The sequence below is a fragment of the Pinus tabuliformis genome, chromosome 9 (assembly GCF_031772625.1).
Source record: "Pinus tabuliformis cultivar Carrire ecotype Pingquan chromosome 9, CPIR1, whole genome shotgun sequence".
Classification (NCBI taxonomy): Eukaryota; Viridiplantae; Streptophyta; class Pinopsida; order Pinales; family Pinaceae; genus Pinus; species Pinus tabuliformis.
The window spans coordinates 1,895,033,125-1,895,051,181 of NC_142307.1; the positions used below are offsets into that span (position 1 = coordinate 1,895,033,125).

The window sequence follows — 18,057 nt, forward strand, 5'->3', positions numbered from 1 at the left end:
TCACTCATTCTTGAGTGTGTCTTCTGCTGTGGGTGTGTGGGAGCTTCTAGCAAAGGGTTTGGGAGCATTTTGGAGGTGATTCAAGCAACAGGTAAGTGCATTTTGCTTCTATTTTTTTTTTGCATTTTTGCTACAATAGTTTGCATGTCCATTTTTTTTACAAGTTTGTGCATTTTTTCTTTAATTTCTTACAACATTCATGGCTCAATCAAGGGTAGTAGGGAAGGGGCAAAGGAAAGGGAAGAATTTTCCCATTGGTGATGCCCCTCCTGTTCCAATTTCATCAGGGTCTACAAGTGTTCCCTCTATTGGAAGTGGGGTTGCAACAATATTTTCAAATGTTGAGGGCATAATGAATTTAGAAAGACAATAGGCTCAAGAAAACAAATATCCCTTGTGGAAGTATGTCACAAGAGATCAAGGGCCAATAAACAAATTGAAGGGAGGAGGCAATGTTGCTTGGAAATGCAACTATTGCAACAATCATTTCAAGAGCACTTATTACCTTGTGAAAGCTCATCTTTTGGCCTTACCAAGTGTTGGAAATAATACTGAGAGGGGGGGGGGGTGAATCAATATTATCAAATCAATTATTTTTCATTTCACAATCAGATTTGTATACGCTACTTCAGCTATGGGAACTTGCTTATATACGCTACTGTGTCTAAAGCAACCAGCATATATCAGAAAACTTACGATTCATTAAATGTTGATCTTTAATCAGTGCATCAGGACTTCATTAATCATAAGAACAGTAAACAAGAGCAGTAAAACAGAATCAGATCATCACACACATGGACACAAGATATAAGGTGGAAACCCAATGTGGGTGAAAGCCACATGCTGCAATTCGTCTCTATCTTCTTTTAATAAGAAACTTCTTTTTACAATATCTTTGTATTGGTGCAGTGTTATACCAGTACGCAAGCTTCTACCTGCAGAAGGCTACAACCTTCTCTCGTTCGCCAGCTTCTCCTGGAAGGGAGCTACAACCCCCTTAGCTCTTGTACTAGCTGATGTACTAGTATGTAGGTGCTGACCTACAGAAGGCTACAACCTTCTCTTTCTTCCAAGGACCATGTTTCATAAATTTTCAGACTAGATCCATCAATAACATTAATCAAATATATCTGCATCAACCAATCTCCTTTTCTTCAATCAAAACTGAATCAAACAATTACTTCTCTGAATGCTGTAACCAGAATACATTAACAGTAACCAGAAACCAATCCTGAACCCAGAACACTGCAACAATAAACAGAAGCAGCTAAAACATATTTCATGAGACGTACGCTACTTCAATATGTAGAAACCTGCGTGCATACGCTGCTGTATTAAGGCCAACCAGCATATACGCTGTTTTGACTTACTGAACCAGCGTGTATACGCGCCTCTGATGTGCCGAACCTGTGTACAGATAAAAGATAATTTACCCTTTTCACTTATTCAGACATTAGTTATACCCAGATTCTCAGATTTATAGATCAAATCATGCGCCAAATATAACATATCAAAATCACACAAAGATACTACTATTCAAGCCTTAAGATCTTGACCCATCAATAGAACTTATCCATCTTTTAGCGCTCAGGTTCCTCCTTGGTTCAGATCCAGCAATGCACCATAACCCAATTCTAGTTCTTGCTCTTCATAAGATATTCAATGCTTGAGTGAATGCCCTTGCCAAATGATCTCCTTCCCTTTTTATAGTCTTAGGCCTTACTCAATACCACGGTCCAAAACCATAAAGAATCAATACCATGGACCCAATACCTGGGTTCAACACTTCGGACAAGATACCATGGTCCAAAACCATAGGTCCAAATACCAAGGACTCAATACCATGGACCAAAAATAAGTTTTCCCACATGTACGTGCTTTTCCTTGCATGAAAGTGCATGCATACGTATACGCGCCTTTTGAACGTCTATCCCGTGTGTATACGCAACTTGGTTAAGAGGAACCTGCGTATATATCTTTTTCCTTCATTCTGAGAGCCTGAATTGTGATCTGTCATCTGAGTGAGTTGCCATCAAGGACAACACCTGTGTCATAGCGCCAAACCTGTGTCATAATGCCAACACCAAGTTGTGGAATTGCGGCATGTACACATGTGTCTTTAGCTAAGAGGAAAGAAATGGAAAAAGAGGCCAATGTTGGTGTGGCAAGGGTGGCTACATCATTTAAAAAAACAAGAATGATGATCCCCTTCCATTCTTGAGGAAAAGCAACAACAAATTTCCATTTGAGAGTTTTGGTGGGGGTGTAGGTTAAGCAGCAAAAATAAAGGCAGTGGCACTTGGTCCTATGGACAAGATTTTTTAGAAAGAGAGATAGGAAGAGCTTGATCTCACCATTGCAATTCTTTTTCTATCAGAACTTCATATCTTTTAATGTTGCATGCTCACCTTTATCTCTTGAGATGGGCCGAGCTCTAGCTCAAGGGGCTCCATCAGGGTATGTGCCTCCTAGGTTAAAGAAGCTTAGAACCACATTGTTGACTAAGGCAAAGAAAGAGGTGGACAAAATGCTTGAACCTATTAAATTAGCATGGCCAACATCTAGGGTTACTATTATTTTTGATGGATGGACAAATCCAATGCACCACCCACTCATCAACTTCATGGTGTCTTTCTTTGAATGGACTAGTTTTCTTGAAATCAGTGGATGCACTTGGACAATACAAGGATGCACAATATATTGGTGAGTTATTCATTAAAGTTATTGAAGATGTAAGTGTTGATTCTTGTGTGCAAACCATTACAGACAATGCACTTGTTTGCAAGGCTGCTAGCATGATTGTGGAAGTTAAATATCCACAAGTATTTTGGACACCTTGCATTGTCCATTCCTTGAATTTAACACTTAAATCTATTGCTTCTGATGTACCTTGGATTAGAAATATTATTGAGTATGCACAACATATCTGCAACTATGTACAAAATCATACAAATGCGCTCACAATCTACAAGGAGTACACCCATCTATCATTGTTGAAGATTGCAGATACATGGTTTGCCTCTTCATTCATCATGTTGAAGAGGTTGAGGGAGGTCAAGACCACTCTTGGGGCCATGGTTATTTCAGAGTTTTGGTCTTTTTGGAGAAAGACAGATCAAGCAACCTAAAAAAGAGTCAAGGACACAGTGTTAGATGATGCTTGGTGGGAGAGGGTAGATCTCACTATTAAGATCATGGACCCTATCATTGCTTTTCTGCGATTTGTAGATACAGACCAACCCATCCTAGGAGAGGTTTATGAGGGATGGGATTCCATGATTGAGTCCATGAAGACCATTATTTTACAGAGTGAGTGCCCTGAGTTTTCCATTGGCATTGGGCGATTTGCAGGCTATGATGTGATTAGAGACAAGAGGGCCAAGAAGCCCTATTCTTGGTGGGAAACTCATGTGACAACAAGCCTTCCTCTACAACAGTCTCCTCTCTCAGGTGACTTCATCGTCTTATTGCGAGAGGAATTGTAGCACATATGGGAATTTTTATAGTGTCAAGAAGAGCAAGCTTGAGCAGTCTAGGGCAGAGAATGGTGCATGTGCACACCAACCTTTGTCTTATTTACGGGTAGAGGGATGAGTGGTTGAAGGGAAAGACAAAGATGTGGAATGTCTTTCTTGATGATATGGGTTTGGACAACAATGAGTTGACATTGGCCAACTTGGATCTTAATGACCCAGTGCTAGAGGCTGTCACTTTTGATGATGGTGATACTGTTGAGGGGTCATCCTCCACACCAACAAATGCAGAGGTGACATTAGATATAGAGGAGAAGGATGCAACAGAGGAGAGCAGTGGTGACCATGACAAAGATGCTGATTTTGATGATGATGATTGATGACTCATGAGTCGTGAGCTACCTACTACCTTGTAGTTGTTTTGTATTTGCTATTTCTATTTGGCATTGGCATTGCTACTACCTATGTAACACATTTTGATTTTGATGACTTAATGAGAAAACTGCAGTTTCTCGTCTTTCTCTTATTGGACCATTGATGAATCTGTCACAATTGTATTTGTATGCATAATGTTACTTTGTAAAACTTACAATTTTAATTTACAATGCAGAATCTAGATCTATGTCTGAATTTGTATCGCAAATGAGAATGTGTAAGAAATATCTATTTAGTATTTATTTTTTAATATATATATAACGTGTCCTACGTGGCTTGTTTCGAGGGGTCAACGTGCCTGTGTCGGCACGGAAATTCGAGTGTCCTGCATGTCATGTGTCCCCATGTCAGGTGACTTAGGAATTAAACAATGGAAAATGATCATTATTGTTTGTAACATAATAAATGAAGGCTTTGTCAATGTGGCCTTAGGGTGGGTAGAAAAGACTAAGATTAACTTTTCCACTATTTAGCTAGACGAAGGCTTTGTCAATGGGTACTTTAATCATTATATATATAAAAAATGGAATCAATATATATATATATATATATATATATATATATATATATATATATATATATATATATATATGATGTGGAATCAGTAAATGATTCCTTGATTCACACTCTCAAAAGGCATTGGAAAGTAACCATAATTTAACCTACGGGAGGTGGCAAACTCATGTATGAGTATGAGGAACTTAACATAGGAGAATGCACTTCTTTCAAGCTATGCATTTATTTATAAGGGGAAAATCTCTATTGCAGTTTAGTGTTTGTATTTGTTACCCACCAAAGTGGGTGACCATATAGGAGAATTTTTTTCTCCCTTTCTTCACCTTCAGACAGCCAACCATGCAGCCCTTGACAACCACGACTAGCTAATGACGTGCCATTATATCTTCGCCACCTGCATCAGTCATACATTTTCTCACGCATCTGACAAGAGCACATGGATGAAGGTGGGCTTCCGATCAAAAGTTCCTTTATTCATTTTGCAATCGGGTGCTTATGCTTGTTTGTATTTGGGATTTTGATATAGATTATGGGTTGACTAGGAAAAATGAGGGGTTTTTGACTGTGATCTTGTTCCCTCACCTTAAATGGGGGGTTAATATTTGATCCTAGTCTAGTGGGACCTCCCTTAATGGCCCAATGGGTATAGGAGGGGCACTACTCGGGAAGCCTTGATTGAGATAGCGTGTTCCATCTATCCCTATTCAATGCTTACCACTTTCCATCTTACATTAGAAGCCCATATTCCATCTCCATTCTTCGAGTTCAACTGACCATTGGTTCTTTGGGATTTGGCACCCATACATCCACATACATGGGTATGGCCCAAAATTTTGCCCTGGGAGGTTGATGCAACTAAAAGAAAAGAAAAGAGCATATTACAACCACAAAATAAAACAAAAAGAATATCAAAATTTAAGAGATGGTTGGGTCATACACATTAGCATGTGGGCAAAACCATAGCATGAGATCTACTTCACTCATTATGGCCATCACCTGGTTCTTGAGCACGTCTTGCTCCATTACATCGTAAAAAGGAACCCTTGCATGTCCCAACCTTGATGGGCAATGAGCTACCTCATCATTAAAGGGTGATACAACTGTTATACATCATACAAAGCAAACTCCACCCCTTTGAGCTACGAGAAGTAATACAAAGAAAGATCAAGTAAAAGTAAAAGGTGCACAAAAGGGCTGGAAAAATAAAGGCTGAGTTGGTAACTCATGCATCCACGATTGCTCCCTCCTTACATCTATACACTCAAGAGGTGGATCCCCATCATGTTGGTCCCTTTGATCATGGTACTTGGCCACAAAGTCTTCTCCCCTCCGTATCGTCATTATTGACTAACACCTATCAATTGAAGGGTGGACTGAGGAAATGTTGCTTCCCCTTGGGAGCTGGAAACACCTAATATGGTTCTCCTTTAGCCACTCCTACCTAGGGAGGAAACACCATTACGAGTTCAAGGCCCCAATTTTGGAAGGGAAGCCTTATTTGAAGTATTAAATAGCCCTTTACATTCAAGCTTGGTTCACTTAGATGCAAAAATGATTATTGTTCTTGATGACTGGTTGCTTTCACTAGAATTTATGTTGTGATTGTTAGGTGGTTCAACGGTCCATGACCTAGGCACCTTACCCACAAGTACCCAAGCTCTAGAGATGTATATTGGCACCCACAGGTGAAGTGTTGAGAGCCTTGGGTCTCTGAGTAGTAGCAACACATCACACCTACCCCTAGACATCTTCTGCACCCAAGACGTTTTGCCACTTTGCACTACATTTGATGATTCTTCAGGATAATGTACCTGGACCAGCATGCCCCCAAGCCGATATTAGCACTCTTTGAGAGATGATAGTTTATCTAGAGCCCAAATGAGGATGGTCTCACCTTCTGAGACATGGGAGGGATAGTAGCACCTAGAAAGCCCTCAATGTTGGAGCAGAGATGAATATTTTGAGTAGTTGGAGATCTAGGATACCACCTTTGGTGCCCCAAACTAGATTTTTGGGTCCATAGAGGGATATTGACTGAGATTTGAGGTCCAACCCTGGTATCATGATTTTTAGAGGCTTCTACACCACTCATTGTTAGAAAATTATATATTATAGAGCAGTGGAACACATAAAATATTGCAGAAACACAAACACAGAAAATGCATAAAACAAGAGAGAGACACAGATATACGTGGTTCACCCAATTTGGGCTACGTCCACGGAGAAACAACCAATGCTTCCTTTTATATTATCCAACAAAATGAAGAGATACAACCTACAGTTGATCCGAAGAGATACAACCTACAGTTGATCCGCTGTAATTTCCTCTTCGCTCTCACGCAGTCTCCTCTCTCTTTCTTGCTCAGAATACACATATATTCAGTCGTAATACAATTCCCTCATATATAGTGAGGGGTTGCCTTTTAGGGCAAAAAAATGCTAAATTAAACATAACTTCTACCGTCAAATCATCCGCCTAATGAACGACCAAGATTGACTATGAAATTACAATATTTTACAAGGCAATTTTGCATCTGTTTTTAGCTCCGGGGGCCTTGCCCCCGAACCCCCGCCAAGGGGGGTCTCATAAAAATTGTCATCGCCCCCCCGGACCCCCTTGGCGGCGAACAAACGGGTGGCGTTGCCGCCCCATTACGAACTGGGGTCCAATGCAATGATACCTCTAAATAAAGAAGATAATCAGGCTTCACACCCAACGCTCATGGCACTTTAAAGCCTCAACGCATGCCACATGGAGCTCACCTAATGGATGATGTCAACCTTTTAGGCCTCACGACTCACACACGTGTGCTTTTTACTTGAGTTTGTGTCAGCTAGTTGGGTTGGCTTGTAATCCAAGGTTCTATTGTGATTTTACTTGTCTTTAGGTGATTTTAGACTAAAGTTAGATTTGTCCTCCTCATATAAATAGAGGAGAGTATCTTTTCATTTGTCATCATCATCATCACTTGGAGATTTCAGCGTCTCTTAGGAGAATTTCAACCTTCTTTACTTGTGGGAAATATGTGATCTATGGAACGAATTTTGTGTTGGAGCCATCTCTATCTTTGTAGAAGTTATCTTGGATAAATAATGGACTATTTCATGCATGTTATCTTGTAAGTGAGCCTTGTACTTGATAAATCTTTGCTTTTATGTCTAATGTATGGGATATATTGGTAATCTAGGGTTTTTCTATTGTGCCCTAATTTTATTGAAAATTAATTGCATAGAAACTAGATGTCATTATTGCATGCATTACTTATTGTATAACATGTGAATACGGTGATCTCATGTTAGCTCTCCCAAGTGCCTTTGATCCCTCACAAAGATAATAGTTAGGGTTTTGATGCTAGGGCATCAAAATATCCTTACTCCTTTGCAAGGATTAGCTAACCTTAAACATCCATAGACTCCATCCACCCAAGGACTAGGCATTGGCCATCCTTTGTTGGTGATCAAGTCAACTTTCATCCATAGATTTTACTCCTTTCTCTCTCTTGCCTAATGCCCTCTTAAGGCCAAGCGATCAACTAGGGCTTGGTGTGAATTCACAAGGAGGAATTTTGGACCTTGGAAAGTCTTAAAATCAAGGGTTGAGTGGCTGCCACAAAAACATTTCCCCTTGGAGGGCATTCACTCCAATTTCATCCATAATTTCTCTTGCCCTAGGGTAAACCCTAGTTTGGTTATAGCTTCAACTTGGGGGCTTCTTGAGGGTTTCATGTGCCATAACCTTGTTGAAATACATTGTGGGAAACCCTTTCTTTGCATCTTGACCTTTGGTCATTCCAATTCTAAAACTATCAATCAAACCCTAGGTCTTTTGTTGCCCTAATTTGGCCTCTTTCAAGGAAAGCAAATTGCCTCCTCTTGGAGCCTTGTGCCTAAATTGTGTCTTTCCCTTGGAGGCCTCTTTGTCACCTTGCACCTTTAAGCTTAGAATACCTATTAGGTGACCTATATACATACTAGGACTCCTCCCATTGGTGAAAATCCATAAAGAGCAGGGGGTTTTGGCTGTGGTGACAGTGGGCCATCACCCCATTGTTGTCACTTAGTCTAGTAATAGCCTTGTAGGGTACCCCTCTCCAAGGCCTGCTAGATTTTGCGGCAACAGTATTGGTGGCAGCAATATGGCCCCATCTGATTTCAATGCAGTTAGAATTTGAGCTCATGATCCTAGATGAACAGCTGGATGGACGGCTTGAGCCTTGTTGCCTCTTTAATAAAGTGAAAAGGAGAATATTTATTATTCGCATCTTCTAAATTGTTGAGCAAACTGGGTTAGCCATCATTGTTTGGACTTCAATGGACATTTGAGTCGTGGAAAGAGCTTGACCACTTTATTACCAATATAGCTACACCGTTTAAACATTTCATACTCTATTTGTGCCTCAGATGGCACTTTCACCAGCTTTGTATGTTAAAATCCCAAACCATAAAGAGTACTGTATTTGCAGCAAATCCAAATGGTGAAGCAGTGTGGCGTTCAATCAAGAGGGAGCTTCAAGAGTGAATGTGTCTACTTTTATCTGTTTTATTTTATGCTTGTTAATATAAGAAAGTGAAATATGGTTTTTGCTCAATGACAGCTTTCTTACTGAAATATTTTGTAAGATGAAGCAGGAAGCTTCTCAACAGGCTGTATAATTGACAGTTTAAACAACTTTGCAGGAATATATAAAATAAGGGCTTTGATGTAAAAGATAGATGCTTTATTATGGCAAGAACGTCTCTCATATTTAATGAAGGTTATGATGGAGGTGGTGTCCTTCCTGTAGACACTGATACAGGGTTGGTTGTGCCCCATTTGGATGGCATTTGTTCTTCTGTTCCAAAGTCTAAAGGACCCCATGGGGCGTTGCCTAATGTTGATACTTTGGCTGGATAGAGTGTCTTAACTCGGTCGGTTAATATAGAAACTTCCATTTCTTATTTTACAATCTTTCCTCATTCAGGAGCAATTTTGGGGCAACCTCTTTTAGTTATAGAAGGGGACTCCTCTTGGTTTAGATAGTGGTTTTGTTTTGGGTAAGTTCATCACTTAAGGAGGAGGGTTTGAACTTTACCTCTAAACTTGGAGGGACAAAAAAGCTATGGAAGGAAGTAATTATTGCAGCATAGCGTCGAAAGTTTATCCTCTTTTTGGTACAATGTTGTACATTTCTGCAATTGCATAGATCTGAAACCAGTTTTAAAAGTTCGATTGCCTACAAGATTTTGGAATCTTGGTCTACAGCGGCACAACCTTGTAAACAGGGTATTTTATAAGGATTCAAATATTATGCCCATGTATAGTATTGTAGGCAACTATTCTGGTTTGAAAAATCATACATATAGAATGTAGACAAATATTCAATAAAAATTCATGTAATTTACTATTTAAACTGGTTAATTTTTGGCAAATATAATCAATATATATATATAGTTAATAGGCATATTTTTTACCAAATGGGCAAATATTATTTTCAAGAAATGTCCAAAAAATGGCCTATTGGCAAAATTTTGCTCCTAAAAGATTCCCTGCTTGTAAAATGGAATTATGACAATATTGCTGATTTGTGTAACTTAGCTTCTAATGATTGTACAGTCTATAAAGAACAATGACTTGGTAGACTATTATATTGATTATGTGGCACTGGCATTTGGAGGAAGGTTTCCTTTGGGAGGTTAGCAAGCTGTCTATATTGCTTCCCCTAATGGTGCAGGACTGTGTAGGCAATGCGTGATGATGTATCACATGTCCTTTTGGTACACATTAATATAGTGTACTAATAGATACAAACAAGTGTTCTCTTTTAAGTTTTTGCGTTTGGGAAGATAGGAGGGCCGATAGCTGTTCTTAGGTTAGTGGGTTGTTTTACATATTACATAACCTTCACTTCTTTATAATATAATTTGATCTTACACACTTGAAAGTTACTTTTTCAACCAATTTTGCTTTTGCACTCGTGAACTCTACAACGCAATTGCATTACTTGTGAGTTGTCATTAAGATCAAGGAAACCAGTTCTTAAGTTAGATGCATACATGTTGATTTTGCGCCCAAATCTACATTTTCATCCTTCTTTTCCTTTTGCACACCTGGAATCAACCTGCAATAGCACCACTTTGAGAGATACCATTAAAATTGAAGAGACGAGTTCTCAAATATCAGGCTGCCCTGTGGTTGCTGTATCAAATAAACTTCATTGCAAGATGCTAATAGATATGAGATTGATAAGCATGAACTCAACACTAACATTTGGTACCCGATTCTTTTGTTTGCACTGGCTGGCAACGGATAATTTTTTCTCAACATAAAGACAAGGGGATAATGTTAAAATGTTTGGCAAATGCTTTTCTTTGGTCTCCGATTGCCTTTTGGCCTCAATCGTCTTTCCTTTGATTTGATAATTTAAGCATCTGATCCTTAGTTGAGACTTACTAGTATGATGTTCTTTGGTTGCTCAGGCCTTAATTAATTTTGAATAAAATTTCTGAGATACAACATAATTCAATGTACCTCAAATCTTACATTTTTGAACAATCCTTGACAATTTCATCTGTTGAATTGTTGTTGAAATATCAGCATGTGTGTGGTTTTGAGAGTTCGATAATATTTGTGGGATGGAGATTTATGACACATAATAAACTAAAATGGTACTCACACACCGAATTGAGCGAAGGAACATGAAAGAATAATAAATTTTTTCACAACAGATTACAAACTTGATAACTGGGGGGTTCATCTAGGATTTTAAGTGCTTCTTTCTGCCAGAAAGAAAAAAAATTATTCTCTATGCTTTTGAATTCATGCTGTGTAATTTTTCCTGTCATTTAAAAATGTATAGGTGTTGGTGGGAGAAGGGATTCATTCAATTGAATTAGGTGTTATGATCATTTTGGTTTAATAGCAGAAACAAAGTACTCATTTAATATTGTGGTAACTCTGGTTGGAGATATAGTACCACGACGGACCAGTGGAGGATGTAGCATGGCACGCAATTCATGATCATCTTTTTGGGTCTGTAGGGGATGACCATCATTTGCTTCTATGGGATATCAGGAACGACTCTGAGAAGCCACTTCATATTGTTGAAGCTCATCAAGCTGAGGTAATAGCCCTTAAACTATCTGAATTAGTTTTGTGGAAAACTTAACCAGGAAAACTCGTTTATCACATATATTTCTATATCAAAAGTTTATCCTTCCATTCCCAGACAGCATACTTTAAGGTATTGTTACCTTGTTTATTCTATTCAAAACTCTCCTGGCTTACTGTTAGAGATCAAAATACTATCACTTATGCTAAGAGGAAGTAGCTATCAAAGTTGCAGCTTATGTGACTGTATGATGTATACTTGTCTTCATTTTCTCCGACATTCAAGAAGCTTTGCTGTCATTTATTTGTTTGTTCTTGTTGGTAGGTTTACCCTTTTTTGCATTAAAGTTCAAGTTCTCTTGGTACATAGTTTGTTAAGTTGTTTTTTTCTAATAATTCTGGACATGATGTCCAGGTTAACTGTTTGGCTTTCAATCCTTTCAATGAATGGATTGTGGCTACAGGCTCTGCAGACAGAACTGTTGCACTCCATGACATTCGTAAGCTGGACAAAATTCTTCATACTTGTGCACACCACATGTATGATTCTTTTATATATTTATTTTTTTGGAATCCGAAGTTGTTGCTTAGATAATCTTGTTTAAATTTTTATTATATACATATATTTTTGACATTGCTTAGAGAAATGAAATAATATCTACATGATAAAAGTGTTACAGTATAGCTTCAACCTGTAAGCTGTTTTCTTTGGCTTTTTTGGCTTGGATTGAGAGAGAGAGAGAGGCCCAGTGGAAATCTACCTTAAAAGACTATCATTTATGTATCTGTCCTTGTAGAGAAGAAGTGTTCCAAATTGGTTGGAGTCCCCAAAACGGAGCTATATTAGCATCATGTGGATCGGATAGACGACTCATGGTTTGGGACCTCAGTAGGTGAGATTAGGAAGGAATTATATAGATTTAAAAGTCAGCTTATTTTAGCTCTGATGTATATGATTGTAAATCCGAATGCACATTATTTCTATAATTTATTCTTAAGAGGCACCAGTCCCATTCTCTTTTGCAATAGAATTGGCGATGAGCAAAATCCAGAGGATGCTGAGGAGGCACCTCCTGAACTGCTATTCATACATGGAGGGCATACCAGCAAGATTTCAGACTTTTCATGGAATCCAGCTGAGGAATGGGTAATTGCCAGTGTTGCTGAAGACAACATTCTTCAAGTTTGGCAGATGTCAGAGCACATTTACAATGATGACAATGCTTCACCAACAGCTTAATAGGTTTGTTGCTGTTTGGACCAGCTAATTGATTGTTTACAGGACTTCGGAAAAATGTGGAGCCTCTGTGCCATATTCCATGGCACAGGGCTGAAGAAGCCTGAATATCAGCAGAAAGCGAGCTTGTATATTGCAGCAATGTTAATGATTCTCTTTTATGAGAGGGAAAAAGTTTATAAGCACTTGTGAAAATTGTCTTGGACATTTAATTTCTCTTGTGAAAATATGGAGCTTCTCGTTATTTACAGAGTTGTGCAAAATCAGCCATAACGCTATGAATTGACAGGTGACTGTAATCTTACAATTTTCTGATACAATTTGAAGATGGATTATGCAAGTCTTCTATCACCTCGTTTTCTTATTTCAACTCCATTTTATTTGTCTCTTCATATCTCCTTTGTAAATATTTTGAATTGAAGTAAGTTTATCATTTACAAAATGTTTACATAGCAAAAATTTTGCAGCCAAAATCATGTTTGAATGACCGTTACTCTAATTTAGATCCTAGGTTTTGACACACGGTATGCAGAGAAATATGACCCATAGGAGTTCAATTCAAATGTGTCAAGTTCCTTTGTTGAGGATGATGGCATTGTTTTTGTTTGTTTCAAAGTTGTAGCCTATTTGAGCATGCAAAATCGCAGGATGCTGCTTGGTGTTGTCCAGTTCATCCACAGACCCTTTCAAAACTGTAAGGCCAACTATCTAAAATATTAATTTGGTGTACCTAGGTTACCCACTTAACTTTTTAACCCAGGATTCCAACACATAAGATTGCTGGATACACACACAATTATGAGCACAAAGATGAGCAAAATATTCTATTAGAACTTGCCTTATTCGAGAGAGGGCAACTTTCCAACTTCAAGGGGGTTCCTCCAATAGTGCAAAGGCACAAGGTACAAGATTGAGTAATCCTATGATGACTTCCCCTTAATGTTTATGGCCCTAAGAACCCCAACCTACTTACACCACTAGTGGACCATAGTTAATGGCATGACCACCTACATAATCAAGAGCACACACACTCGTTCCCATGACCATACCTTCAAATCAGGCCGTAATGCATTTACCTCACTACATCATTAATAGCAGACTGCATATCTACCTTTGTCTTGATCCCTATTCTAGGTTGTTACAATAGGCATGGAGGGACATAACATACTCCTCCCCTCCAGAAAGATTTTCCCTCAAAGCTTGCCATGAAGATTGAACAATTGCACATACATAACCTTGATGACCCAAATACTAGTACATACCATTGAGAAACTAGCTTGGACTTGGCAACAATATTGAGCAATGGAGTTGGTGAAAGCATATAAACCTTCCCAAGGTGTGTATGATCATCTCTTGTCATTGTCTTGTGCAAAGCACTTGAGAGATGGTAGCCATTTGTAACTCAAACTTTTTCATCCCTTGACTTATCGAGGAATCCTGGGTCTTGGATTAGGTCAATTGCTATTTTAGAAAACTCATATAGGGTTGAATGGCCTAGATGAATTTGTTTGAATGGCTAGACTAGGAGAGTAGAATGGGTGATTGAAAAATAAGGTCTCTTGTTTTGATCATGGCTAGCACTTCACTTGGAAATCAAGACTTTTCCTATCTGCTAAAATTGTTGTGAGATTTGTAATTGTGATTATTCCAAGCACGCACCTTGTGATCACCTACTCATAGATATACTTTCTTCATTTTTGGCAGCCATTGTTGTCCCTGTTGAGAAATCTAGGGCATCATGAAGTAGGTGATTTCTCTTCATTAGTAACTGCTTGTGAGTGACTTTTACTTTATTAGATTAAGATCTTCTAGTTGCTTAAGTTATTAGTGTTCTTCTTCATCAAACAATTACCAATGCATGAACATAAATAAACTTGAGACATAGAATGTAGGCTATCAGCCAGGGCCAAAACCTCTCACTCTTTGAGAGGAAAACCCACACAAATTCTTCTTATAGAGATACCAATTGATGAATACCAAGACTAGGACCCTTGACCTATTAGCCACTCTAAGACCAAGACACAAGTCCTCTTCCACCTTCTCGATTACTCTCTCTAGGTTCCTTATACTTCAGACTTTGTACCATAAGTGATGACACCGAACTGTGATCATTGTGTTAGTCAAGGATACTGAACCTCTTCTTCAGTTGTACCATGGAATCCTGAAGACATACCACTGAACCATATTTGCTGCCTTTTGAGACACCATCAAGACCTTTTTTCTTGTAACAACACTAAGATCTTATAACACACTCGTGACCTTCCTTTTGTGTGGCACTGAATTCTCCTAATTGTGGTGGCAACGAATCATAGTCTCACTGTGTATCCTTATCCAAATATCAAATATATATGTGAAATTCACTCTGCCACTGTCCATCTGAAATCACAGAGACATATGAACTTGTGTTCCTAAAGATCCTCGCTATCCCTACCCATCCTAGTTCTGTTCTGTTATTTAACATCCAAACTCTTCACTGTAATTGTCCACTGAAACTTCAGAGAGAGATCCGAATTTCTGGCTGTGGAAATGCGAAGTGCCCTCACACCTATATATAGTTGTTGACCCATATAAATAAGCCGATTTGTGATCTTGAAGAGGTGTGTCTCCATTAGTTGAGCCGACATGAGAGTTCTTACTTCGTTTTGAGGCCGACATGATGATGAGGACTTATGCTTGTCGTTGGAGGGCTTCTAGACAATTCTATTGACTCATATACATTGTAACATGCCTAAGAAGGGTTCTTCATGACATTGACTCATTGAAAAATCCCAAAGGCTCAAAATGGGAGCCAGCTAAAAATAAAATTACTTGCTCATGAAACCTATGAAGCAAACCAATAATAATTTTATTTTCTTCTTTATAGCTCTTACATAAAAAATTCAATTACATGTCATTATGAAGACCGAACCTAGATACACTTTTCAACACTCCCTCTTAACTAGGGAGGTATTCATAATGGTATTTGGTCATTCTCAATCTGAAAAATTTCTCATAAGAAGAATCGGATTGGTAACCCATTTGTTTAACATCATATCAACCAAAATTGTTATATAAAAAGACCTTGACTAACAACTCTTATCTCTCCACAAGATCTGAGCTCAATGTTGGCGAGACCAATGATTTATAGACACCCTCATCATTGTCTCTCTCAGAAGATACCCCACCTGAGTCCTCAGGGTGTGTTCCATTAGGACTATTCTTATCTTGGACTCCCCAGTCCTCAAAGAATATTGGTCCTCTACGACTACTCTTATCTTGGATGCCCTATCTCATCCTCAAAGAGCATCAGATGCCAAATGATTACCCAATCCTCCATTCTGTCTTCCCAGGTGAACACCAAAATGATGTGTCTATCTCTCCCTCTCAATTAGGAAGGACATATCAATTCCAATAAAGGAATGTACTCCTTCCTATAGGAGGTGTTGACCACTACGTGTCAACGACCCATAACAGTACACTTTTTTTTTTGTTATTGTTCGCAAAAGGGATAACGCCTGCTCGATGTGTCTATGCCGTCCAACTATCATCATTACCCTGACTTCCAAGATGTTATGTAAACCCATTCTGCATGTGTATAATGTAAATAATCTCAACAGACTCGTGTCATGTATGTAACGACTTGGTTAAACCTACCTTTTTAGTGACGATCTCCATTCTAAGAGGTTTTTCGTCTCACCGATTTATTTTCAAATAATCAGCAGAGTTTTTCCCTCCAGTCTTACCTCAAAGCTGGAATGGATTTTGTCGCTTGGATTTGAGGCAAGTCTCAGTGTTTTGGATCAAGTCTATGTAAAAGTAATTTGAGAATAATCCAAACTCTTTGATTAGATTATTTTATTACTAATTGCTTGGTTTGTTGGATTATACTTGTGTCGCGTAAATGGGTAGTCTATTGGGGTCTGTTACAATGAGTTTCCCCTTTGCGATGTAAAAAATATGTAAATCATGATGTAAAATGTCTAGTGCATGGTCCTTCATAATTATAAAACTATGGCTAAACATTTGAGGGTTGTCAAAATAATTCATCCCCTCATAGGTTAAAAATCTTAAGCCAGAAATTTAATTAATTCTAAGTCTCAGGTAAATTTAAATTCTCCAAAAGCAAAATTTGTCGGTCCTAAAAAAAATTAAATTTTAAGAAGTCTTGAAACTAAGGTAAATTAATTATTTTGATAAATTTTAAACCTCTGGTCCATAGGGGTTAAGTCAAAGTCATTTTTTTGGGGGAAATTAACTCAAAAACTTTATTTTTGAGTTAATTAAAATGCATTTAAATGAAAAATTCGATTTTCCTAAAAAATAAAATATTTCGACGGATGAGATTAAAAGAAATTTTGATCTTCATCAACAGTCGAGATTACTTTGACAAGGATCACTCGAACTAACTATTGGATGATTTACTTTTAAATAGGAGGTCATTTGTCAATCGATCAATCCGATTTTTGAGTCGTGTGCTTAACAAGAAGCTTTGGTGTAATCTTTTTTTGGATAATAAAGAAAGACTTTGGGGTTAATTCTGCTGGTGTTACTTTTCATGAGAATGCTGTAAGATGCTTTTTATTTCATGCATATTTTTTCTAAAGCCATTGATGATAACTTCTGAAAAGTGATTTGAGTACATATATCTTGCTTAGTTGCTGGGGTTTGTTTAATAATTTAAATTTTGAACGTAATAGCAGGTATCTCTATTTGTCTAAGTTTTATTATTATTTTTTCGCTGTATTTTTAATGGCTGGATCGAGTTTTGCAGGGAAATCTTGAGTTAAATCATCGTGCGTTAGGGAAGTTTTTAATTGGACCAACCAACTCCCGATCTATATTTCCCGAAGAGCCTAGCTAAATAAGCTCTAGGCTTATCATAAGATTTTCGTTTTGTGATGCATGAGGGTTTCGATCTAGCACTTCCTTTTATTTTTATTTTTAATTTTTGTGCAGCATAATGGTAGATCTGACTACTTAGAGTTTTCAGTTTGTAATTATGGTAATTATCTAACTGGGTTTTTGGGGTTTTCAAATTTATCATTATATATATCATTTGGGTGTTTTGTTTTCATTTTTCAAGGTGCAGATATGAAAGATAAGGTTAATTTGAAGCCAGATTTAGGCCTTGGAGGGCAAGATCTGAACTCAAAGTCATTTTACAGGGGTATTATTCCAAATTTTTCTAATTTGAGGGTTTCGAAAATTAGATTTCGAGATTTTTTTTTTAGTTGTTTATTTTTAGTCTTATTATATTTTTTCGAGGTTCTTGGGCTACCATTTTTTTGTCTGCTACCTTGTTGAGCCCTCTTTTTTGTTTGCTTTTTTCT

The 18,057-nt window shown here is 38.0% G+C and overlaps 1 protein-coding gene across 1 annotated transcript in view; it reads left to right on the plus strand.

The window, feature by feature from the left end:
- The window catches only part of LOC149156514 (histone-binding protein MSI1-like), a 50,173-nt gene extending 37,055 nt beyond the window's left edge, over nucleotides 1-13,118 (plus strand). Inside the window, exons 3-6 of the mRNA XM_089438213.1 lie at nucleotides 11,375-11,524; nucleotides 11,927-12,051; nucleotides 12,309-12,404; nucleotides 12,541-13,118. Of these exons, the coding sequence (XP_089294339.1) occupies nucleotides 11,375-11,524; nucleotides 11,927-12,051; nucleotides 12,309-12,404; nucleotides 12,541-12,751 (582 nt within the window). The 3' untranslated portion in view covers nucleotides 12,752-13,118. The remainder of the gene's footprint in view (nucleotides 1-11,374; nucleotides 11,525-11,926; nucleotides 12,052-12,308; nucleotides 12,405-12,540) is intronic.
- The last annotated feature ends 4,939 nt before the right edge of the window (nucleotides 13,119-18,057 follow it).